Genomic DNA, 26,874 nt, shown 5'->3' on the forward strand with positions numbered 1-26,874 from the left:
TCCTAATAAAAACACAAAAACTTTTTATGTGAAATGAAAGTGGTGATGTTTTCATTGTATGCTATATGCCATTCTTTAGGTTAACAAATAGAGCCATTTTCTTGAACATCAAAATGTATTAATTTAAATGTCATATCTGAGAATAATCTATGGGTGTTATGATTAGATATTTACTTTCTTAATGATCTTTTCTATGGTGTCAATTTTTTGGATTTAATATGTACTGCTTTTATAATCAGAAAAATACAATTAAAATACCAAAAGCAGATTAGCTGAAAAATGAATGCATGAATAAAATAAAGCAGTCTGGTTGAAAATATCCAAGCAAATTTCCCTTCCCTTCCCATCAGCAGCCTTATACCAGATCAGTTGTACTAGATATGCAGCTCTGTTTTATATATATAGGTTTGATTTTTTTTTTTTCTATTCCTCACTTTGTTCAGTCAGTGTATGCAGAAATAAAGGTTCCTCACCAAAGTAAGCTAACAAAGAAATCGAAGAGTCATAGGATCAGGGTGAGATTTCTGGCTTTTTTCCTTTCTACTTTTTTCCTCTTTACCCAAGGGAACACCAGCTATTTCTTTTAAATATTGCCAAAAGCAGCTGAAAGAGGCCACCATCCTAAATAACACCAGGTCAAAAACTTTAGTCCATTATGCTTGGGTTAAAGAGTATAAATGTCAATATGCTAGTATAATTGCATAAACCATGCCTTCTGATTTACATTAGTGAAAAAGAAAATTATGTTAGTCATTTTATAACAAATTATAGTTTGATGAAAAATTACTAAGTTAATAATAGTCCATAACGTTATTTCAGGACCTCTCCTGAATAACTGGAAGTTTAAAAAGGCCTGAAAATGTCTGTTTCTTCTAAACATAAATCTTTTTTTCCAGATTTTTTTTTATTGACATATAATGTATTATTAGCCCCAGGGGTACAGGTCTGTGAATTTCCAGGTTTACACACCTCACAGCACTCACCATAGCACATACCTTCCCCAATGTCCATAACCCAACCACCCTCTCTCTACTCCCCTCCTGCCGGCAACCCTCAGTTTGTTTTGTGAGATTAAGAGTCTCTTATGCTTTGTCTCCCTCCTGATCCCATTTGTTTCATTTATTCTTTTATTCTTCCTAGCCCCCAAACCCCTGACATTGCCTCTCAACTTCCTCATATCAGGGAGATCATATGATAATTGTCATTCTCTGATTGACTTAGTTCGCTCAGTATAATACCCTCTAGTTCCAGCCACATCATTGCAACTGGTAAGATTTCATTTCTTTTGATGGCTACATAGTATTCCATTGTGTATATATACCACCTCTTCTTTATCCATTCATCTGTTGATGGACATCTAGGTTCTCTCCATAGTTTGGCTATTGTGGACATTGCTGCTATAAACATTCGGGTGTACGTGTCCCTTCAGATCACTACATTTGTATCTTTAGGGTAAATACCCAGTAGTGCGATTGCTGGGTCACAGGGTAGCTCTATTTTCAACTTTTTTAGTAACACCCATGCTGTTTTCCAGAGTGGTTGCACCGCCTTGCATTCCCACCAACAGTGTAGGAGGGTTCCCCTTTTTCCGCATCCTCACCAGCATCTGTCATTTCCTGACTTGTTAATTTTAGCTATTCTGACTGGTGTGAGGTGGTATCTCATTGTGGTTTCGATTAAACATAAATTTTTTAAATTGATATATCATCTCCAAATTATATTTCATCCATTCTTTCTCTCTCATACTTTCTCTCTCATACTTTCATCACATAAAATAAGTAATGGTTAGCCTTTTATGCAATATACAAAAGCTTAGGGTCCCATCTTACACAAGAACTAAAGTGAGTTTGTAAACTCACTAAATTCAAGTTATATTCTGAAATTTATCTTAGAAAAGAGGCTAAGCACACTACTCAAATCATAAAAAAATTAGATGACAATGAGAAATATGCTGTTTTTTTCACTTGAGAGAACACTTGAGGGACTATAAAGAAACATCTAAAAATAATACCAGCAGAATTATAAAATGTGTATGAACATTATACAATAAAAATGGTACATGTTAAAGAAACATCTGTTATCTCCTAGTGAAGAGAGTCTCTACATCGAAGAGAAAAAAAATTTCAGAGCATATAACAATACAGAGAATAGAATTAAAACCATTGTTTCCTTTAATTTTGTTTCAAAAATAAGTAGGGAAAATACAAATAATTGTATTTCTAAAAGCTATTTATTGTGAAGCTTGTAGTAGAGTTTTTAGTTATTAGGCAACTGTAGAGTTGTTAATCTCCTTGACTGAAAACAATGTTTGGCTCCATATACATGTGGAGCTTGGCATTCTAAAATATAGCCACCTAGGGGTTTATTTCGTTTTAGAAGAGAGTGTGAGAATACAATCCCTCATACTTTGCTGAAGTAAATGGATTCATCTAGGATAGACCTAAAGCCACCGTTGTCTGTGTCTAGTCAAGCAAGCACACCACTAAATGCTGATATTAAGAATGAGACGTTGCGAAGAGAAATGGACAAAGTGACCTCATTCCATAGAACTAAAAACCAGAAGAAATCACCTGGAGTCATAACAACTTTGAATAAACACATTTTCTAAACATTTGTTTGGAGCTCCAAGTCTTCAGTATAGAGATTCTACAAGTCTGATCTAGGCATCGATGCTATAGCTAGGATCTTCTAGCGACAAAGAGAACTGGAGATTGTACAATTCATGATACAAATAAGAGGAGTTTTAACCCCCCCCCCCAAAAAACAAACCACAAACAAACAAACAAAAAGAATGAGATGTTGCCATTTATGTAAATTAAAAGTCAACACAGTAAGTACCTTACAGCAGCAGAGTGCGGTATTTCCAAAAGAGATGACTATTCTGGTTCTTAGTGACAAAAATACAATAGAATTAGAGATATTTTTGGTCCTTCAAGCAAAATGTCCACTATCTTTACCCATTCCAAAGAGCACATTTATTCTCTTATATTCCAAGTCTTCAAACTTTAGATCAGACGGGCATTTTATTTTATGTTTTAAAGACTTTATTTATTTATTTCACAGACAGAAATCACAAGTAGGCAGAGAGGCAGGCAGAGAGAGAGGAGGAAACAGGCTGCTTGCAAAGCAGAGAGCCCAATGCGGGGCTCGATCCTAGGACCCCAGGATCATAACCTGAGCCGAAGGCAGAGGCCTTAACCCACTGAGCCACACAGGCGCCCCCAGAGGGGCATTTTAAAGTTCTTTTACCATACCATTCCACTATGTAAACAAAAACAATGCTGTCTGATAGTAACAACAACAAAAATACAATCAAACGGATCCTAAATCAATTATTTAAAAAGCTGGTTTGAAGTGCTGCAGCACTTTTGTTCCTATTTGAAGTTTTCTCTTCATCTATTAATATGGATCTCAAAATCTGTTTTCTGACTTTTCTAAGACAATTCAATAGGAGGTATATTCCATTGACTTAATGACCGTTCTTTGTTTGCTTCTCTTCATTTGCTCATCCCTTAAAAGTCTGGGTTTCCTACAGCCCACGTTTTCCATCCTTTGTGCCCTTTCCTTGATCAAACTAATCAGTAACCAACATTTCAACTATAAACTGTAAATATTTCCCCCCCAAACTGAGTCTTTTTTCCTTAAGGACCAAACTCACTTACCTATCTGTCTACTCTCTTCACCCAGAGGCTCTGCAGGTACTTCAACAACAATGCACTGAATTTCTTCCAAAATCTGCTTTTTCCTTTCCTTTTCTTTTTTTTTTTTTTATCTCGGGGAACACTGGCCCAGTCTCCCAAGTAATAAACCTCAGCCTCCATACACGACACCAAATCTTGTAAATCTACCCTTTGCACTTCAATAAAATTATCTGTTCTAAAGACTAAATCGGGCTGTGCCATTCCTTTGCTTTAACAAACACACAAACAAAAAACAGAAGATAAAGTCACCTGCTTATTCTGATATACAAGATCAGTTTACCTAGATACTCCTTGCCTGCCTCACTCTCCAAAGACATACAGAAATCATTACATTCACTTGCCAAGTATACCATTCACGCATTCAACAACTATGTGTCAGGCACCCTTCTAAGCACTGAGGAGATCACGGTGAACACGATAGAGTTTCTGCTCTAGGGGGCTTACATCCCGATGCAAGAAAACAGACAACAAACATATAACAGATGCAACGGCAGTAAATACTATGAGCAAAAGATCTAGCTAGAAAAGCAACTCAGAGCAACACAGCAGACAGCACGTTCTATACACTACAAAAACACAGGGGTTCTTAAAAGTGCAATCATACATCCCTTAAGTTATTCAGGTTTCAATTTTAATTATAATTAAAAACCACGAGTAATACTGACATGTATAGTCATTGAGAGGCATAACAGAACACAGCTTACTTCTGGAACAACCGATTATAATAATTTTATTTTTTGAGATTAAAGTTGATAGAGTCAAGAATGTTTTTCTTTGATTCTAGTGTTTTAGTTGGCTCTTGGATGTACCCCAAAAAAATTATTAGTAGTGCTGGTACATTTCAAATTAGGTCATGAGATTAGAATCTATAAAACTTAAGTACTCATCTAGAATCGGTCTCATTGTTAATTCATTGTCTTTAACTAACTATACCAGGGTTTCAAATTTAGGGCCTACAAATTAAGAGTACATGGTAATACTAGAACATTAGAGACAGGAGCTTTTGACTAGTGATTTAAAAACAGTTGTTCAATTGTCTGAATCATTTAAGTACATAATATATTAAGTACATAATATATTTAAGTACATAAAGAAATGGAGAAGTCTACATAAGGGCACTGTTTAAGACACAGGGCATTACTAAAGGCTTTGACAGTGAGCCAAAGAAATTGTGCACAGACATTAATAGGTCTGTTTCATACTCAGAAAATAACAATGATTTACCTTACCTTCTAAATACTAATAGATACTTTAAAAGACTATAAAGGAATTCGGATTTTCTCCGGGAAACTTCACTCTTACCGTGTTATATCCAGCTCCAGTCTCGGGACAGGAATGGATGAATCAGTGGAACAGTGCATGCAAGCATGCTGGTTTGGGTTTGTATTTTTTTAAATATTTTATTTATTCATTTGACAGACAGAGTTCACAAGTAGGCAGAGAAGTAGACAGAGAGAGAGGAGGATGCAGGCTTCCTGCTGAGCAGAGAGACCGATGCGGGGATCCTGAGATCCTGACCTGAGCTGAAGGCAGAGGCTTTAACCCACTGAGCCACCCAGGCGCCCCCAAGCATGCTGGTGTTTTATAAATATGTAAAGAAAACTAATGGACTTTTTTAGAGGCAGAAGTTAACTGTGAAATGTTTTAAACTTCCCAATAACTAAACAGAAATTAAGCTCAGTGGAAGCTGAGTCTTACCTCAATGACAACTCTGACAAGCAGAATTCTGTCAAAGTTTTCAAGGTTTAGGGAACAATGCTATAATTCATCACTTTCTGAGGGCATAACTTTCACTTCTGCCCACGATCCCTGAATCCTCACAAACACGCGCCCTTTGGGGCACTCCTTTCTGGATCCTACATGGTGATCAGCTTCTGCTGTCCTCCAAATGGTTGGCAGAGGGGCAAACGTCCACGGCCCAGCTGAAATTCTGAAGTGTGGGCCCATGGGAAATACTGGGTCAGAGGAAGGGACAGCATTGATCAGCCAGTTGGCATTACATTATGAATTCCTGTGTTGGTGAAAAAAGCAGCTACCATTGCACCGTAAGGGCCAGGACTTATGTTCTATTTAAAAACTAAAACCAAAACAAAAGATGACTAAGAGGCAAACTTCATTCGCAAGGCTGAGGAGAGAAGAATTTACATACCGCATCCGTGATGTCTATTTCGTACACCCTTTGGAAAGTCCTGCGCTCAAAGAAAACAAGCTTGCCGCTGCCACGTCCCCTTTGCACAGATGTCCCGGTGACTACAAGTTTGTCATCCGGACTGAAACAGCAGTCCGTCCTACAGACAAGAACAGTGCATTAGCATAAGCTACAGCAGTGAGTTAAATAAAACATAAACACCACCACTGTAATCTTATTGAGGGCTCAACGTAAGTCAAGCACGTATATTAGTTCACTTAATCTTCACAATAATCCTATGAGGTAGATATTACTATCCCCATTTTACTGATGAGAAAATTGAGGCAGAGAGAGATTAAAGAAACCTTGCCCAAGATCACAAAAGTAAGTGGCGCAGCTGGGATGTGAACTCAGGCAGTCTGATTCCAGAATCTGTGCTTTTTTAACTTCTACACACCCTATTTTTTAATGTAAAGGAAGTGTGGGAAAAAGTCAAGATAGACCTTGACGGTGATATAGACAAACAGACATGGTATGACTAATGTCTAAGAAGTGATAATTTTGTCCAGTTTTGGAATTATTTTTTACCACCACTAGCCACCATCCCCAAATAATTTGAGTTTTGTCAAGTCAAGGACCATGAAATGAGGAGCAGGTTGAACTGTTGGAACCTAATTGATGGCTACGATTCAAGAGCCCTTGTTATTAGAGATCTGGCCACCTGATTGTGAATAATCTAAGACATGATCCAAAGAAGTTATGTAGTTAGTATAGCTTGCAGCAGGCATAAGAGCTCAAAAAATTCTCATCAGCTATAAATTCATGTTTGTTTGTCCATCTGTTTGTTTTAACAGATAACTGCCATGGGCAACGGACCGCGCTAGAATTAATGCTCTGCTATGACACAGTTTCCTCCGTTTGACGCTTCCATCCCCTTCACGCTTTCCCTGTTGGTCATTATTTAACACAGATGTGAGATTTTATTTCTAAAAAAAATAGAAAGTTTTATTTAGGCACCAATTGTAGGACTTAAAAGTTCAAATCCCACCTCAGTTGCCTTAGAAAAACCTTTTAAGTGCTTCCATTGTCAACTTAACAGAATGGAGGTAATGGTGTTCAGCTACCTAGAGCAAGGTACTCTGACCAAGCGAAGTATACTGAATTACTGACGGGGATGATGGTAAGAAAAAATTGAGAGAATGACACATAATAATGTTCAGGAACTATGGAAGGTTGCTTTGATGGAATGGGGCTCAAATTTTAAAAGACAACAAATATGTAGGCCTACCTTCTCATTTATACATATTAAGAGAACAATTCAATCTCTTAAAATATTTTTACTATCCCAAGTATACACACAGAGAGACACATGAACGTATATCATTTCCACTTCAAAAAAGTTTTATGGCCTGAAGAATGTGCAAATGAAAGGGAAAAACAAAATGCATCTTTCAAAAAACAAATTTCAAATACTCTTCTTGTCCCTTTTTAAGACATAGGACATAAATTAAAGTGACAAAATTTTTTCTCTATTCTCTTATGTTTATAGTTATTTAAAATATGCTACTTACATTGGGAACATGGTAGGAAGACCCGAGGCTGAAAAAAGTGGCTTATTAAATTGTCGGATGTCCCATAATTTCAATGTATCATCACCTGATAGAGGAATGGAACAGAAAAAAAAGCAAATTATGCAAAGAAATTTGTTCTAAGTTTAGACTTTGCTAAACTTAGTGTATAACTACAGGAAGGAAAGAAGTAAGGAAAGGGAAAGAAAGGTGCACATAAGTGCATTTTACTGTTTTAACTGGGGAGTTTGAAAGTAGTGGATGTGAGAACAGTAGAAAGATTTATGATAATGAACTGGCCTCCTAGAAATAAATTTTCAAACTGATGCAGCATCTGTAGACTAGAAGAGCCCTGGAGACTCTGCTCTAAGGAGTGATTTTACAGCAGCTGGCAGTTCCCCTATGGTATAGTTGAACATAACCTGACTTCTTAAGAAGAAATTAATTTAACAACCATCAGGACTGAAAACAGTTCAGTTCACAATAGATTCCTTCTCCCACTGGGGTGTAGATGAAGCTATCCATGAACATGAATGAGAGTGAGCCCCGGGATTCCCTGCCCTCCAGTATGACTCCACCGTGGCTATCATTCTTCACTTTGCCGGGGAGTACAGCTTTTCCAAAAGCTCTTTAAAGTGTAATGAATATTCTTCTAAGAATCACTTTTTTTATATTTCTGAAGGGCTACTAACTAATATTCCTGGCCATAATGAAAGCCAAAACTCATATAAGTGATGTCTTTGCTGTTCTTTTCTCCCCGGTGTCCACAGCTGAGACCTGCCTCAACCCCTGGGGTCCAATAAAGAATCAGTATCAGGTGCAAGTGAGGTGAGTGGAAATTTCAATAAAAATCTCCATTCTCTCCCAAGTGACCCTTCCTCTGAAACCCAACTTTTGGCAGGTGCACTAATCCACAACTGGCCGGACTGGGGACCTGCTTAAAATGGAAGGACTTTGTAAGACTCGCCGTTTTTTTTTTTTTTCTTTTGGTCTTAAAAAAAGATTACATATCCTCATAATTCTCAAATAATAAGAAAACATTAATCTGCATTAAACAGTTTAGCTAACCTGACAGGTTCTGGTGCTAGCTAGAATACCTTGCAACACCTAGGGACTCTGCTGACTAGAATTCCATCTGCCATATTCTATACATCCAGGAAGAAAAATGATAGAATGGAGCATACATGCTGTGTTCGCGACGTGTTACCCAACAGCTATTACAGGATGGAAGGGGAAGGCAAGAATTATCACCAAAATGGCTTTGACTGAAATGAGTTTAGTCCTATACTTCTAGTAATTATCAACTGGTTTTGGGGCTGGCCTGTTTTAGAATCCTCTGAGAAGAATTTTCAAACTATGCTTCCCTCTTATTCTTCTCTCGTCCCCCCACTCCACGTTGGAGATTTGGGTACACCATTCTAAAGCTGTAAGGGTAACTGTGAAAAAAAATTTTTTTTCTTGAAGATTTTATTTATTTATTTATTTATTTATTTGACAGACAGAGATCACAAGTAGGAAGAGAGGCAGGCACAGAGAGAGGAGGAAGCAGGCTCCCTGCTGAGCAGAGAGCCCGATTTGGGGCTCAATCCCAGGACCCCGGAATCATGACCTGAGCCGAAGGCAGAGTCTCTAACCCACTGAGCCACCCAGGCGCCCCAATGTGAGAATTTCTAAGTGAAACATTTATCATTTGAAAAACTTCCTCAGAAGATTCAAGTACACACTTGAGGTAAGAACCATTATTTATAAGTAAAGAGTATGTACAGTCTTAATTAAGAGTCCTCTCAGGACTCAAATAGGTTAGAACTGATGGACCAAAATTCATACTTTATACAGACTCCCCCCACCTTTTCCATATAGACCAACATAGAAAATACATGTGCTTTGATGTTTTACAATTATGTAAGTGATGGTAGTTTGGATATAACAGACAAGGCTTCCTCAGAAGAAAGAGAATCTGATGCCGTTCCCAAGGTACACAGACATGGAAAGGCTGAACTGAACGAGAGCCGGGCCAGATCTCTCCATCTCTTCCTCACTCCCACTACCCTCTACACCAGAGCGCATTCTCTCAGGAAAGGAACTCTTCTGTGATGTTCACAGTTTAGACCCAGCACCTGGCACAATGCTTGCTCAGAGTAGTTGCTCAACATAGAGCAGTTGAGTGAGTGAATGACTGACTAAATGTAGTGTTGCTAGATTAACATGGCCTACAGACTAAAGACTAAATCCTTTATGTGATATTTAAAGCCCTCTGTAATGGCTCCTACTCCACTGTTTCTTCTCCCTCCCCACAAATGGGCCTACAGGAAGATTCTCAGTCACATCCCACACTTCCTATAATGGGAATATGAAAAATATGAATAAAAATTACAAATGAATGTATGATTTTTTAAATAAAAAATATGATTGTAGGGTTGCCTGGCTGGCTCAGTCAGCTCGTAAGCTGCCCTTTCTATTCTCCTGTATCAACACTTGGTTCATTGATGTGAGAAAGATTCAGCAAGAAAAAACCCATATTCAACCATATGAATGTGGTTAAATAGAGAACTACGAAGTTATTTAAAAACTAACACTGAAGTGCACAATTTTTTTTAACTGAATTGAGGTACAGTGTTCAAACTGGAAAAAAAAACGGTGAGCCAAGAGAAGACTCTAAATTATAAAACAATATAGGAAGAATATTGAACATCATCTATAAAATTCCGTTAAGTTAGAGGCAAAGGTCATCCTTGGAGGCTCAAACTCTGATGGAATTTGAAGCTAAAATAAAAATTTAGGCAAAAAGTATATATTTTCTAAATTTTACTTAATCTCTTTTAAGAAAACAATATTGCCAAGTTAGAAATGCATTTTAATGGGGAAAAAAAAAAGACTGGCAAAGGTACATTAACAAAAGGACAGATAGCTTTACTGTTAGGATATTAAAGTAACATCTGTTAATTACGATCATTTTTAAACAAAGAGACACATCCAAAAGAAAGTTTTTAACCTACCTCCACGAGAGGCAAGGACATTACCATCATAGGAAAAAGTCACACAAGAAGTGTCTGTGCCCGGGTCATGAGCCTGTTTATAGTGGAATTTGGGATGAACCTGTTTGAAAAACAAGCAAAGTGTTAATATCTCATCAGAATTCAAATGAGAACGTTTTTGTAGCAGGGGTATTTTACCTTATCATCTAGAAAACGATATAATATGAATTTTACTTGAATATAGTTTTCTTTATTCTGGAAAATAATTCAAAAGGTTTCTTAAAACATCCATTTGCTTTAAAAATAAAAAAGAGATTAAGTCCCATTTTTTCAGACTGTCTTAGCAAGTTCTGAGCAACCCAAGATTGGCACAGTATTTAGTTCTCAGAGCATAAAGTCATTGGGACCATTTCCTATGGTAAATACAAATAAAATAAAATTGAAAATTTGAATAAAAATTACAAATGAACGTATCATTTTTTAAATAAAAAATATCATTGTAGGGTTGCCTGGGTGGCTCAGTCAGTAAAGCATGGGACTCACGATCTCAGCATTGTGAGTTCAAGCCTCATTGTATTCCTAGTATATGCCAGACACCGTGCATGTGGTTGTAGGTCTTGAACTCTCTTTAACGTGCCTGTAGGGTTATGTTGCTGTGGAGCGGAAGAGGGGGAGAGCCAACCCTGATACAATGCTAATCGTACCCTACGCACCGTACCCTTTACTGTCCCATCTACTCAATTCTCTCAATCACTCTACAAGTTAGGTTTTACTATTATCATCTGCATTTTACAGATTAGGAAACAGAACCACAAAGACTTACGTACCTGAGGTAAGGTCACATAGCTCGTAAGTGGTACAGCTCAGCGTTTGAACCGAAAGGCCACTCTCACACTCTACATGATCCTCCTTCTCTAGTCATGTATGTTAGTAGTCTTTTTACTTCCAGTGTTGCTTCTTCATAGTTAATGACTTATAAAGGTAACTCTACTAAACTAATCTTGTCACTCAGTTATGATTCAGTAACCAGCACAGGCAAAAACTAGGGAGTCAATTAGCTCCACCAGGCTAGGTAATTCCAGTGACTGGACAAGGGACACGGCTGGTGACACAGCATGGAGGTCTCTCCTGGGAGCCACAGGGATAGGAATACAAGTGACTCCATCTCTTTCAGTCTTACATCAACCCTAACAAGAATGAGTCACAAAATGGAGCTCATGTCCATTAGCCTCACATCAATAGCCCCGATCCCCTGTCTGTGAGCTTCTACCTAAAAACTTCTAGTAATGAGGAGCACCTCATTATCTCACAAAAGCAGGCTGGGTTTTGTTTTCATTTTTGTTTTTAATAATTTGTATATCTTGAGTTTAATTTGTCCTCTCTCTTCCTCTGATAGTCTTAGAAATTTGTATTAAACATGTTGCTCATGTTTACACCTTTCACAGATACAAATAATTTACTGATTCAACTTCTCCTTTAATTGGGCATCAACTGTATGACAGACACCAGGTTAAACAGGGAAACACAAATGTGCCAAGAAAAACACAGCTTTTCTCCTCAGAGAGTTGACAGTCCCCTGAAGGAATACGGGTAAGCATAAGTGACAAATGGTACGACAGGGACATGAGGAGTAATAAGTGAGCACTGAAGAGAGATGCCTAATCCAAACCTGAGAACAGGGGGAGGGGGGCAGAAAGAAATCCTGAGACCCAGTGGATGAAAGCACGAGTTAGCAGATGACTGAGGAGGACGCAGAGGTAACAATGAATATTCCAGTCACAGGGTACTATGTTGTAGTAGGAAGAATTCCGACCCCCATGACCTCCATTTCCTGGTGTCATGTCACTCTACATGGCAAAGGGGACGCTGCAGGTATAACTAAGGTTACTAACTAGTTAACCTTCAAACAAGGAGATCATCCTGGATTACCAAGGTGGGGCAGAAGTAGTCCCATGAGAAGGGGAAAGCAGAACTTTCTCCTGGCTGAGGACAGAAGAAAAAGCTGCGGAGACGCGACAGAGAGTAAATAAGAGACTGGAAGTGGTGGACATGCCACTGTTGACTCTAAAGATGTGTCGGGGACATGGGGATCTGAATGCTGCCAGTTACCAGTGCGTCTGAAGGAGGACCCTGAGCCCCCGAGGAGAGCCACCACCTTGGCCAACAGTTTGATTTTAGCTTGATGAGACCCTAAGAAGAGAACTCACCACAGCATGCCAGACATCTTACCTACAGAAACTGTGAAATAATAAATTGGGTGACTATTTTTTTTTAAGGCACTAAATAGTGTAACTGGTTAAGCAGCAATGGAAAGCTAAAGCACATAAAGGTAAAAGAGCTAGCTGCGGTCGAAGAACTAAAAGAAGCTAACCACGGCTGGAGGGAAAGGCTGCGGTCGAAGAACTAAAAGAAGCTAACCACGGCTGGAGGGAAAGGAGAGGTGGGGGGCTGGTGCGAGCAGGGCCTCGATCACAGTGAGCTTTGCAGGCCATGTTAAGGGCTTGGATTTTATCCTGAAGGCAAAAGGGAGCTGCTTAATGGTGATTACTCAGAGGAGAACGTGACTAGGTTTGTTTATTTTAAAAAGATCATTCTGGGCACATGCGGAGGATACTCTGGGAGTATTTTGATCCTCAGAGAAATGAAACTCTGCTACCAAACTCAATTAGGAAAATCTGCCACTTGGTCACGTTTTATCAAGTTATCAACTACTAAATTCTAAATAGAACTTCTGGGGGCGCCTGGGTGGCTCAGTTGTTAAGTGTCTGCCTTCAGCTGAGGTCATGATCCCAGGGTCCTGGGATCAAGCCCTGCATTGGGCTCCCTGCTCGGCGAGAAGTCTGCTTCTCCCTCTCCCACTCCCCCTGCTTGTGTTCCCTCTCTTGCTGTGTTTCTCTCTGTTCAATAAATAAATAAAATCTTCAAAAATAAAAAAAATAGAACTTCTGAAAGATACCGTATTGGTAGCAGCTAACCAAAAAGTCTGTACTAACATTTGGCCTCTCAGTGAAATTAACTTAGTTTTTTGTTTATTTGTTTCAAATGTTTTGTTTATTTTTAATGCTCATTAATATATATACACAACCACATAGAAGGAAAACCAGTCATTTCAGGACCGGTAAGGCAGTGCAGGATAGTAAAACTGGGCCAGGACCAGGAGAAAGAAAATCTAGACTTCGTTCAATAAAAACTAGCAGTGAGGCTGGGGACAAATTAGTCTCTCCAGATCACTAGTCTGCCCGCTGTAAAATAAATGGATTGCACCAGATGACTTGTAGGGTCACTGGCAGCTCTGTGATTCTTAAGGAAAAAACAAAAACGAGTATATATAATATTTTATACTTCAACAAACTGATCAGTATGCACTTTTTATTATTAATAGGACAAAACAGATTTTGAATGCCAACATTTGAACACATAAATATACACATACACAAAGACGTGTGTATATAAACATATAGCAGTAAAGTGGGATAAAGAACCTTAAAAGGTATAGAATCCAAAGGAACCATATCATATAAATTTCAGCGTGAGCCCCACGGCAAGCAGGTTTCTCCCTGTGATTGTCTAATTCTCATCCTTGATGCTCAGAGAAGGGTGAGACGAGGCTGCGAATCCACTGTTCCCTAGATGGATCTTGCTTCCACTTTTCACTGCCCTGAGAGGGGCTCTAGGGTTTAAAGGCATACAGCCACCTGGTACTCGAGCAAAGAGAAAGCACTGTTTCAGAACTTAAGATTCTACTGGATCTAACCGGCAAGATGGAACTGTAATACAGGAACTGACGGGAATAAGGGATTGTGACAACAGGTCATTTCGCCTTAATCTAGTAAGAAAGAACTTTACCAAATATTCATCTGCCCCACTTTTATGTCTCCTCTTTTAGGTACTACTTTATTTAAAGGGTCACTATATTAGAGGGTGGGTGTTTTGAAATTTTTATAATTCACTATTTATAGGGCAAAATGTGTGAATATACACCACAAAACAACCCCCCTCATCTTTCTGACTCCCGTGGTTCCTGCTGCCATAGTAATTCACATGTCAGTGCAACAGTCTTTTAGAGCAACAAACGGCTGCATATTAAAAATTAAGATTTCAAGAGAGATTGCACTCAAAATAATCTAAGTCATTTCCTCTTTTAAAAGGACCTAATAAAATAAAAAAAGCAAAATGTCCTCACTTCCGATGAACAGTTTACAGATTTCATGTCAAAAGTGCTCTCCAATTATTAACTTCACTTTAACCAATAACAAAAGTTTATTCTAATGAAATAAAATGAGAGCCAGAGGTGATCTTAAACTTGCATAAAATAGATGACAAACACAGTTATGCTCTGGAAACAGCGTCAACCCAACTAAAAACACTTCTGGCATAACTTGGGAAATCTAAAACCGCGACTTCTCCTTTAACTGATTTTATGATCATCCCAAACAAAGAACATCGTTCTTCAGGGAAGCTGAGATTATTAACTCCTTTATATAGGTTTCCTATTCTTAGGAGGGCCTTCGGTTATGATTTGGAGAGTATCAAGTCTCAGATTCATAGTGATGGAAAACACAAGCACAAATGCTGGCGTTTTAAGGGCCCTGTCCTGAGATCATACCATACAAACTCCAATTGGTAAAACTGTCCCTCGATCCTTTCTTAGCAGATGGCCAGGAGCCTCTGGCAGCACAGAACACGTTACCTCACAAGCAAGATCAGTCCATTTCTGGGTGGCTCTAACTGGGAACACTTTTTTTAAACTGGGTCCAAGACTCCTCCCTAGAATTCCAATATCTACGTATGACTCCTGGTCCCATCTTCCATGGCTGTGCTGACTAATTCCAGCTTTTCTTCTCCAAAACCGTCTGCCAAATTCTCATAGAAAAATATGGCATCTTCCACAAAGTCTTAGATATACCATTCCCCAAATCCTAAACATAATCCAAACATTCTGAGTTGTAACCGATGGTCAGTGATTTCACACCCCCGGGCTGCCTAGATCCCAGGATCTTCATTGTTCTAGTGTGTGTCAATCAATGCAAGAGGAATGACAGCCCTCAAAATGATCAAAATATGTTTTGTAACTAATAGAGACAGTGGAATAAACTATTTTAAATGAGGGAATTTAAATGAATTGCTGGGCTGAAAATAGAAGAAAATTTAACGGAAAGAATATTGGTCCTACAGCCAAGCTGATTTCACCTAAATTTTCAGTCTGTTACATTTTAGTTTGACCCTGGCCAAACTGCTTAATCTTTCTGTTTCTCAGTTTGTTAATTTTTAAAATAACATACTGTACACATCTTCCCACCCCTCCCCTTCTCCTCAACTCCCAAAGACACGGAGTTACGTTTGACTTTCTAATCCCTGCCTTAGGTCAATACCACACATTCATTAACTCTGCAGTAGGTACCTCTTTTCAGAAAGTTGCGGGCACGCAACTGTGCTACCAGAATACAAATCCCAAGAGCAAGATGAAGCAAATGCAGGGCTCCCTAACTGAGGAAGGGTACTAACATTTGACTGTCCTCTCAAATCTGTTTCTAGGACCCCCTCAATAGATAAAAAATTTCTTTCTCCTTGGGAACCTAGTTTCAATAACCAAGCAACTCTACATTTGCAATCACACGTTAGAGTTACCTATTACACCAGGATAAAAATACGCCAGGATTTTTTTAAATGGCAAGAGTAAGAACAGAATAAATACTGGTCTAGACTGAACACAATTCACTCCTGTCTCTCTGATTCTGTAGTAAGGAGAATGAAGAGAATATGTACAAAACAACAGAAACTGTCATACCACCATGATTTACCATTCCCTCCTGCCACGAAGCCTTCATTTTAGTGAGCAGAAAGGGACAGTAACGCCTCTCCAACTGATGCTGTGGTACTCAGATTAATACAGTGTGTGAAAATATGACACCATGATAAAAAGCACAGACGATGCAGCCAGACTGATGAGTTCAAATCCAGGCTTCACCACTTACCATCTGAACGATCTTGGGTGAACTAATTTCCCTATGCCCCCCTCTGCCATCTATTAAATGAGAATAATAATAATATCCACGTCAGCTATTGGGAAAATCTGATGAATTGATGCAAGCACAGCACAAGTCTTTGCAACACAACTTTGCTGTTCTTTTCATCAAGATGTGCTGTTTTCTTCTCAAACCCTGGATTCTGGGTGTGGACATGTGACTTGCTTGGGCATACAGTTCATGCAGCCGTGAAAATGTGCCTGTCACATCTCCCAGGGTAAAAACTGTAACTGACTGCCATGCCCCCTGCCTCTGTGACTCGTCCGGGCTTTCCAAGGACCACTCCCAGCCAATCTGCATGAAACTTTCTTGACACTGTGCTACAGTCTAAGAGTTTTTTTGCACAGCCCTCTTTTTTCTTTTCTTTTATTAAAACAGTTTTATTGAGATATAACTCACATACCATGGAATTTGTCTACCTTAAGTATGCAGTTCACTGATTTTAGTATTTCCAGAGAGTTGGCCAGCCATAATTTTAGTAAATTCCATCACCCCCAGAAAGAAACCCTACTCACATTGGCAATCACTGCCCATTTCCCTCTGAACTCCCCAGCCCCAAACAACTGCTACTGTAGCTTGTCTCTGTGTATTTGTCTATCTGCACATTTCATCTAAATGAAATTACACAATGAGCTATCTTTTGTGACCGGCTTCTTTCACTTATGTTTCTGAGGTTCATCCACAGTGTAGATATGTATCAGTAGTTCATTTCTTTTTATTACCAAATAAAATATTCCACTGTATAAATGTATCACATTCTATTTATTCACTCATCCGCAGATGAACATTTAATGCTTCTTTCTTTCCTTTCACAGAGGTGTGACCCGCATCATGCTCTCTTTCCAGACTTCACAGACTCCCTACCCATTACCCCCTTCAGGCCTGTCCCCAGTAAATCTCACATGTTTAATCCTGATCTTGGTGTCTGTCTTCAGAGGACCCAGACTAACACAAGTGCTGCTATGAGGAATCCAACAACATCAGGGTGAGATAGGAATGTGGGCTGGCTCATTAAAAGACATGGGAGGCACAATGCCTACAGAAATAATGGTGTTGGCTGGCTATTGCTAAGTTGTACTGATAGCCTACAGAGGGATAATGAGAAATTGAAGGCCTTAACAGTTGGAGACGATGTGGGAGAGCCAGAGGGCTGACTTCAGTACTTCTTGAAGAGGCCCTCATCTCCTGCAGTGGAAGAAAGGACAGAGCTGAGCAACAGACAAAAGTGATCTGGTAGTTAGATTTATAGAGCTCTGGGGACATTTAAATGCTCAACCAAGGCAGGTCCGTTGTTCTAAGGTCAGGGTTCTAGCTGGGAAAACCTGAGACCCTGAAACATAAAGATAGGATGTCTGGATGGATGTCTGTAGAATGCTGGATCTGCAGATGCCCTTGGAACACTCACAGCTTAGAGGGGTGGCCACTCTTGCCCTAGGAAGAGCTAGAACTTCATTTGTGTTGGAAAATGCTACAACCGCCCCTCCCCCATTAGGACCTTCCCCTACCTTCTCCTCCTCCTGGCTTCTAGACTAATAACTAGAGTTGAATCCCAGGACGACTCAGCTGGGGCAGGGTGGGAGGTGTGGGGGGCTGTTGCAGTGGCTAAAAGGAGGAAAAAGATTACACACCAAGAGAAGAATTCAAGAATTAGCTAGTAGCTACTGGGACAAATTAGCTAGCAGCTACTGGAAGGAGCCATGACGTGTCTTGAGTTTAAAGTGTGATGATGTCTAATCAATGGGGCTTTGATGTAAGACTAGATAAGCAGGATTCCTTGATTTTGGCATGGGGAGGTGAGGATTTTTGGAAAAGGAATCCAGGATATGGGGCAAACAAGCTGCTAGGGGCCTAGAAGCTGTTGGAGGCCTAGAAAAGTGATGGCCAATGTTGAGTAAAATAAAAACACCCTGATTGTCCCAGCAGAGGAAATAAAAAGGCCTAGGGAAGTGGGCATACTGGAATGGATACATTATGTCAGGCTGGAGAAAACAGATTATTTTTCATGGGAGAGCCCAGAAGAATCACTATTTACAGGGAACATCAGCAAGCACAGGGGAGAGAGCCAGCATCACTGAGAAGTTCAATGGCAGCTCTCCTCTGCAGCCCAGGGCTAATGTCACAGAGCTAGATCATTAAAATTAACAGGGGTGATGAGGCCCAAATTAATAACAGCCAGGTTGTAGTGCTTAATTACTAGAAGTCAAAAGGTTGCAATTACTATAACATAAAGCATAATGACTGGCAAAGTCAGAGAGGCAGGCAAGGGGGCTTGACGTGCAGGGAGTTATGGAGAAGGTTGACAGAATACAGCATTCCTAGGGACAGAAGGGATGGGCAGACAACAAAGGTAATGCTTGATCTCTACCATCAAAAAGAGAGATGAATGGAGGAGGGGGAGGCTGAAACTGGTCACCTCAATAAAAAGTCATGATCCCTTTTTCTAGTCCCATATCTAAGCCTATTTTCAGAACAGGAGCCTACCGACTACAGAGGTAGCCAGATTCCTAAGAAAAAGGACAGTGCTACTCAGTGGAGCAATAATTCTCCTAGTCCTTCCACAAAGGGACTGCTGACTACAGACTTAATGGAGCAGTAGTCCCAATTGTACCTCCTGTGATCAATGACGGGTCATAGCTAGAGCAGGTTAATAAAGCCTTATGGTGATTCTGGCAAAAGGACTTCGCACTAGCCTGGCCAACGCTTTCTTAGAACTGTGCTGCTGTCTGAGAGTCTTCCTAGCCAATGCCAAATCCCCCCTTCCCTCCCTCTTTCCTTCATAGGAGTCGGACCTGTGTCACCATCTGGTACTCTCTAGCCTCCTCGTCTGGCTCCCCCACTCACTTTTCCCCTTGTAGGAGTTTTGGCAATAGATCTCTTATACATCTAAGGCTGCCTTAGCATCTGCTTCTTGGAGAAGCCTAACCGAGGACACTAGCAAACAAGACACAAGCAGAAAACTGTAAACGCATATACATTGGGACTTGTTCCGTTGCTGGTTTTGGAACCCGGTCATCCTGTAAAAAAGCACGGACTAGCTTCCTGAATGATCAGAGACGTGCCCAGTCATCCCCAAAGCACCAGCTGACATCCTGCCAACAGCCAGACATGTGGGTGAGGACATCCTAGACCGTCCAGCTGTTAGTTAACAGTAGATGCAACAAGAACGCAGGAGAAATCAGCCCCACCATTTCAGACCAGAAGTATTGCCCAACTGATCCACAGAATAGTGAGAAACAAGAAATGTCCGTTGTTGGAGTTACTAAGTTTTAGAGTAGCTTGTCAGGCTAGCAAAAGGTAACTAATATAACATAAAGGATGTGGACAGGACCTGACAGATAGTAAACATCACATGTGTTTGGCATTATTTTAAGTCAGATGATACTACAGGGGCATAACTTTTTAAAGAAGGCTGATTCCCTACCTCAGCATGCTACCAAATAATATCCATCATAAGCCAGTCCTGAAATCCAGTATTTAAAATTTATTCAACTTTATCATGTGTTGTACTTTACATGATCACTGTGCTCCTCTTTTGCCTTTCTGCACCTGCCTGGAGGAGCAAGAATTCTCTCTAGCAACGTTTCTTAATCCTTGCTGTGGTCACTTGGAATCGCCCCTGTCTCTAGGTAGCTGTAGTCTGGTTCCAACCAGTTGCAGCCATTCTTGTACAGAATCTTGGGACACCGAATAAGAGGATTCCAGCAGACAATATTGCAGTGAGAGAAGAGAATGCTTAGGAACAGCTCATTCTTCGAGGATTTGAAAGGGAGGACTGTGTTGAAGTTGCTTTTCCTTATTGTACTAGATAAAAGCTCTTTCCCCACATTTCCAATCCTTCCTTTCAAGAAGGTCAGCCTCAGATTCCTTCTTTCCCAGACACATCTGAACTCCAAGAACGCCAATGAGTTTTAGAACAGTATAATATGTTATACATCACATATCATGGTGCTTGTAAGAGGAACAGACTTAATAAATACAGCAAATGAAACTCAGAACTTTTGAGGATGTTTCAAGGGAATAATATATTTCATACTAAGTTGACAATTTTCCAAGTTTCTAACTTTTTTTTAAGAAGATAATTATGCTCCAGCCAAGATGTTTTTTCCCTTCCCTCATTCCTTCCTTCTTTCCCGCCCTCCCTTCCTCTGAATTTAAAGCCAAAAGACAGCAATAATCTGACAAAGGTTTCTGAAAAGTCTATTCATCATCCCCCATAAAATAAAAGTGTGAAAATGAAACTTTCAGAATCCACATTTACAGTGGGAACCACATTTACCGAGGACCTATTATACACACAACAATGAGATACATAAATGAAGAGACCACATGGAATGTTCTTCAAACGATTTGCAAGTTGGAAAAGGGAGAGACACACATCGATCTCTTATTCTTCCATAAAACATTTACTGTGTCAACTACAAGCCAGGTTTAGAGGGCACGAAAATGACTAGGATCTGGCCTCTGCCTTTAATGGGGAAACTTACAAGCAAGAGAAAGACAGAGACAGAATGGGCGAGTATGAACATTTATGAGCAGGGCTGAACTCTCTCTCCAGCAGGGTTCTCCGCGCTTAGTCCAGGCTCACTGTTGCAACCACTGTGATTTCAGAAAACAGGTATGACTTAGCATTTATTTTCCAACTATGTTTGGCAAAGAGATAGCCAGCCTTCATTCATAACTGGACAATGTTGCAATTCCATGCCTGCTGGGTCATCTGAAGCCAGGTGACTGTAGTGTGTGACTACCTAGGGCTCTATCTGATGACCAGCTGGAAGCTGCAGCTGCAGGAGAAAGCTCAGCCACTGAGCTGTGTGAGTCACAGGCTGCATATGACGCCACTGCTCTGGAATCTTCTGGCTCCCTGTGTGCTTGCAACTTGAAATTCAAGGTGTTTACTTTAGTCTATAAAACAAACCCCTTATGGCTAAGGCACAAGTTACCTTCACATTAATCTCCCTTCCTATAAACCCTAGCTGAATCAATTGGTACACCAGTTAGGCACTCTAGATTTATGCCTCTGAAAGCTGGGTGGAAAAAAATGTTAAAGCCCTACAGAAAACCCAAGCTTTTGGAATCTGCAGAAGGAATAAAATGAAACTCTGGACTTTGAGATTCCAAGTTCAATCTTCAGACATCATATAGGATCATTTAAAGATGGGGATGTTATCTGATTAAAACATTTAAATATCTGATATATTTTACTGTTCCGATTTTAAGCAAAGTATACTTTTTACTGGGGAAAAAAAAATGAGATGATATTCTGTAGGTTTCCAAATGAGGATATCACCTAAATCACCAAGAAGAATGATTTAAGAAAAAAAGTTCTTCCAGAAACAGCCTAAAAGCAGGTTTCGCAGAAGATGTTTTGTGCAACATCACCCTCTCCAGGGGTGGGTGGGTGTGGGGGTGGGGGCCAAAGAAGCCTGGGAAAATAGAGTTTATTTAAAAACCATGCCCTTGTCTTGAAAATTCACAATGCACATTAGTGTATTAAAAGACAGAGTCTTTTAAATAGCAGTCCTAGAATAACTCGACCTCTCTAACATTTCTGATGCTTATTTGACCATGGCACTTTTTAAATACACAGTACTTACTAACACTGAGAGAACTAACATTCTCTGGACTTTAATTGGGGAAATACAGTATCTAGAACAAGAGTTAGTAAACTTTTTCTAGAAAAGGCCACACAGTAAATATTTTATGCTTTGAGGACTACAGTCTCTGTTGTAATTATTGGTTTCTGCTGTTGTAGCATGAAAGCAGCCATAGATAATACATAAACAAATGGATGAGGCTGTGTTCCAATAAAACTTTATCTAAAGAAGAGATGGCAGGCTGGATTTGATCCACAGTTTGCTGGCCTCTGACCTAGGGAGAATAAAAATCTCAGGAAAAGGCAACCACTGCTCCATAAACTAAAGGCTTCCTTGTGATTCAATAAGAATTTAATTTGTAACACCAATGGTGGTGTCAATAACAACAGGTATGTTTATTGAACATGCTGCTACTTGGTGCAGTAAAACATACACTCTCTAATTTCATCCTTAGAACAAGCCTCCTGAGATGTATGTAATCACCTCACTTCACAGACAAGAAAACTGAGGCTAGCAAGGGGACTTACTGAAAGACATATGACTAGTATATTGTTATAGCAAAAATTCAAACCCTGATTCTAACTCCAGAAAGTGTACTCTTCACTAAATCATCTCTTTTAATTTATATATTCATATATTTTTATATTTATGTATTGAAGTGTATGTATATATATATATATATGTATATGTATGCTATTATGTTTTACCAGGCTTCTTTTGGATTTGTACAGATTATTATAATAAGGGTCCTAAATGATTGTATTTCCTTGTACCCCCAAAAAACACAGTGCAGGGAGGGGGGGATGGAGAGTAGATAACATGAAATAACTTTTCTCCTTCAAAATACATAATACATTATTTAAACACTATTAAGGATTTTGCGGGGGGGGGGATTCTATTACAAATTCCATCTAAAGCAGAAACAAGCCATCTTTAATCTATAAAGGGGGAATAAAAATTTTAGCCCAGTCATTTTCACCTCCACTCTAGCCCCAGTCAGTGGGATCTGGTACATGATAATAACAGCTAACATTTACTGGGAGTTTACTGTGGACTAGATACTGTCCTAAGTGCATGCTATGTATTAACCCCTTGAACCTTCCAATGGCCTTATGAGATAAATATTATTATTATCCCCACTTTCCAGAAGGACAGTGCAGTAAGTAAGGTTAGTTGCCCAAGCCATACGATCACTAAGTGGGAGCCACGATTTGAACTCAGGCACCCGGCTTCAGTGCCTACTCTCCTATCCACCACCATACACGTACATACTCACAGCTCTTCTGACTTGAGCAACAAAGGCCTGGACTTTGCTTTTTTGTGCAGCAACTTCGCTCTTTCCTCAAGAGGCCAGTCCTCCCCCGCCAACCCGTAACCACCAAAGAAATTTGCAAGTGGAAAGTGGGGAAGTAGAACTAGAGAGTGCAGCGTAGTAGGTGAGCACTATACCAGCTTGTGGAAACAAATAAAACCACTGTCACAACTAAACCCAATTCTAGATCACTAGTTAAGCAACCCATAAGCCAATGTTCTTTACTTGCGAAGATCACACAACGAGTCCTTAAAGTAATTTAAAACTCGGTAAATAACACAAGTTACAACTGGCAAGGAGCAAATCCCACTTACTGCTGTGAATCTCCTTAGCTGCCCTTTGGATGATGTTACCCTTCCCCTCCACCTTTACTCTTAAGTATGGGGTAAGGGGGTGAGGGTCTTAGAGCGTTTATATGACACAAGAAACACAAATGTGAACACAAGTGCAGCCTTCCATTCAGCTTTTTAATTGAAGAGGAACTTGAAAGCCACTACGCCAACACCGGAAGCACAGTGCTGTGGAATGACCTGCCTAGACAGGAGGGAAAGCCCAGCGGTCCCCCCTTTGAAGTCCAGCTGCCTGAGATTCACTGGCGGCCAACCTTCAAAGAGAGCCGATGCTTCCTTCCCTCGGCCTGGCCGCCAAGCTTCCCGGGCAGCTGGGCAGATTTAGCCACTCTCTGCCCAGCTGTCTGTGAACTCTGGCAGCCAGTTCAAGTGAGGGATAGAGAGGTGGCAGAGAAGGAAGGGTGAGGAAGAGGGAGTGGCGGGGGGAGGAGGGTGGCGAGGCCCAGTGGCGCCAGGGCAAAGAGGATGCTGGGTTTCTTTGGAACCAACCTTATCAGTGTCAGTCAAAAGACCAAGCTTCCAGGAGAGCACAATCCAACTCGACCACAAAGCGACCAGAAAGTGTTCAAATCCCTTCAAAAGCTAAGTGACTCTCGAATGTACTCTTCTAAAGATCGAAAGATGGCCCAGTTGCTGCAGAAAATAGTCCAATCTCTCCGTAAGGATGTAGGGGACAAAGCTAAGATCAAGCATCAAAAATGCACAACAATCCTTTACTAATTTTGATTTTCCAGCAGCAGGAGTTTATGCTTCTTGGGGACTTTTGGGGTTGTTTGCTGAGTTTGTTGTGGCAACCCTTCTGTTCCCCTGGCAGCCAGTAACTAAAACCACTTATCTGTTTCTGCGCCTGTGCAGCAGATGCTCGAAGAGGACTGGCTCATTTAACGTAAACATTACCAATGTGTTGTTATATTTATCCTCCAAAACAATATGCTTGGAAGAGAGGATAGTGCGTGTTATCAACTACAGGTGCAAAAGGGACACTGAACAGTTCTGTGAGTGACAACAAACTTTCAAAAGAAGTCCACCTAAGAACAAGACCTTAAATTTGGTAAAGTGGGAGGCTGTGGAAGTGACAAAGTGTAGGAGAAAGGAAAGAACTCAAGAGTCATGAACAAGGAGTCAACCATCAGACCTACATTTCAGACGGAGTTCTCCGGCGGTTCCGTGGAGACAGCGAGGGAGACTGGCAGCAAGGAGAAAAATGATCATAAAATCACAAAATCTTTCCTCTAGTTTTGTACACTTTGGTCAGGAAAAGAATGAACGGATGAACTTGTACCAGGCACCAAGGCAATATGAGGAAAAGACCTCAATATTCAGATAACTCTCTTAAATTAAGTCATTAGCTACAAATGCCTTCTCCTCCTGCTCCTTAAGTCTTTTTAAAACTATATGACACAGTAGCTAGCTTCAAGTACAGTGGTGTCAAAAACATTCAACCCAAAACTTATTATCTAACTTTAAAAGTGTAATACTGAGTCTAGAGAAGCAGGATGGGCTAATATATGTGAAAATTAATGCAGTGGTTTATTCACTCATTCTACAAACATCTATGGAGTCCTTGCTGTGTACAAGACACTATGCCAGATGTTGTAGATGAGTCACAGATTGGTAAAATGGCTCCTTACTCTCAGGGAGATCTGTCTAGAAGTAGAAGAAAACATAAAACAAATATTTGCAATTCTTTGTGTAATAAATAAGCACAGTATCCACAAACTATATAATAAGCCCAAGAATAATGGTCAACTCTGCCATGGTAGCAAAATGGTGACAGGCTGGGAGTAGAGGAGAGAGAAATCAGGTAAAACCTGGTGAGGATGCTTGACACCTGTCTTTGAAGGATAAGTAGGAGATCACTAGCAGTACAAGCGAAAGTTATTCCACTAGGGGACTCAGAATATAAAAGATTCTGAACTGTGAAACAGCACACTGCTTTTGGAACCACAGGTGGGACTCAAGGACAGACCAGTAACACATTATCCTGGAGAGCTGGAGGTCAAATCATTAGGGCCCTCAGATATCCTCTTGTGGAGTCTGAATTTGTACCCAAGGGCAATGTTGAGCCTCTGAGGACTTTAAGGAGAGACACGTAATATGATCATATCTGTATTTTAAAAGATCGTTCTGCAGAAGTGGGAAAGATAAACTAGAAAAGGGAAGACTGGGGGTAGGGAGAGAAGTTAGTAAACACCCACGGTGGTCCAGGTGAGACCTGGTGAGGGCTTGAAGCTGGGGAATGGAGGACTATGCCTGAGAACAAGTGAAGTTGTAGTGGGCAATTTTGGCATAGTTTTGGTGAATCTGTGTGGCTGAGCGAATATAGTCTCTTCTGGGTCGATACCTGATAGAAAAAAGAAGGAAGAGTTGGAAAAGGCTTTTGTTAAATAAAGTAAATAAAAAGCAGAGGAGCTTGAGCATTTGAGGAGCCAATAGGAATGAAAAGGGTGAAAATTCAGGAAAGGGGAGCAACTGATCAAGGAAGGAGTCATGATCAAGCACGCAGGCAGAAGGGTTATGAGGCGCTGGAAGACAGACCTCTTCCAAGGAGCTGCAAGGAAGGAGGCTGAAGACAAGCAGGTATCATCCTAGAGACATTCACCTACATCAGGCGGCAACGTCTGACAGAGGTCTGGCCCATTTTCCTTATTCTTCCACGTAGAGAAGGAGAGAGCACCGAGCAGGTGGTGGGAATCACAAGGTAGACCGGAGATCTGGCTGAGTTTGAAAATCCCCACGGAGGTGAAATGACAAGAGAGAAATGGACAGGAAAAAGGAAGGGATTACCAAAGGCCGGAGTGCCCAGAAGAAGGCTGTATCATCGATCTGGAATATACCGATCTGCAGAACTACGGGTTTGATCATACTGGACTTCGAGCCAGAACAGAGCAGCAATGAACCATACTACCGGAGATGCCGGATAGAAAACGGAAAATAGAGCCCAGTTTAAATCTTGGTGAAACGTGTACTGCAGAAGTCAAGTGATCTTTTACCTTTTCTCCGAGGATTACATGCCACAGTTAACTGGCTTAAATATGCATTTCTGCCCCCAAAGTCAAAGTTGAGGCCTGTATAATGTAACTTTAAACTTAGCTCAATTACAGAAATAGGTTTTCTTTTCTTTAAATGTACACTTTGTTAGCGAAAATGCCTTCACAACTAAAAATAATAGTGTCAATATTTTGCTTACACTGAGATAGCATTAACTTATTTCAAAAAA

The 26,874-nt window shown here is 40.2% G+C and overlaps 1 protein-coding gene across 1 annotated transcript in view; it reads right to left on the reverse strand.

The window, feature by feature from the left end:
* WDR70 (WD repeat domain 70) overlaps positions 1–26,874 on the reverse strand; it is a 304,933-nt gene that overhangs the window by 45,896 nt on the left and 232,163 nt on the right. The window contains exons 11-13 of the mRNA XM_032337571.1: positions 10,394–10,493; positions 7,401–7,485; positions 5,851–5,989 (exon numbers count right to left, since the gene is read on the reverse strand). Of these exons, the coding sequence (XP_032193462.1) occupies positions 5,851–5,989; positions 7,401–7,485; positions 10,394–10,493 (324 nt within the window). The remainder of the gene's footprint in view (positions 1–5,850; positions 5,990–7,400; positions 7,486–10,393; positions 10,494–26,874) is intronic.

This window comes from Mustela erminea, chromosome 3 (assembly GCF_009829155.1).
Source record: "Mustela erminea isolate mMusErm1 chromosome 3, mMusErm1.Pri, whole genome shotgun sequence".
Classification (NCBI taxonomy): Eukaryota; Metazoa; Chordata; class Mammalia; order Carnivora; family Mustelidae; genus Mustela; species Mustela erminea.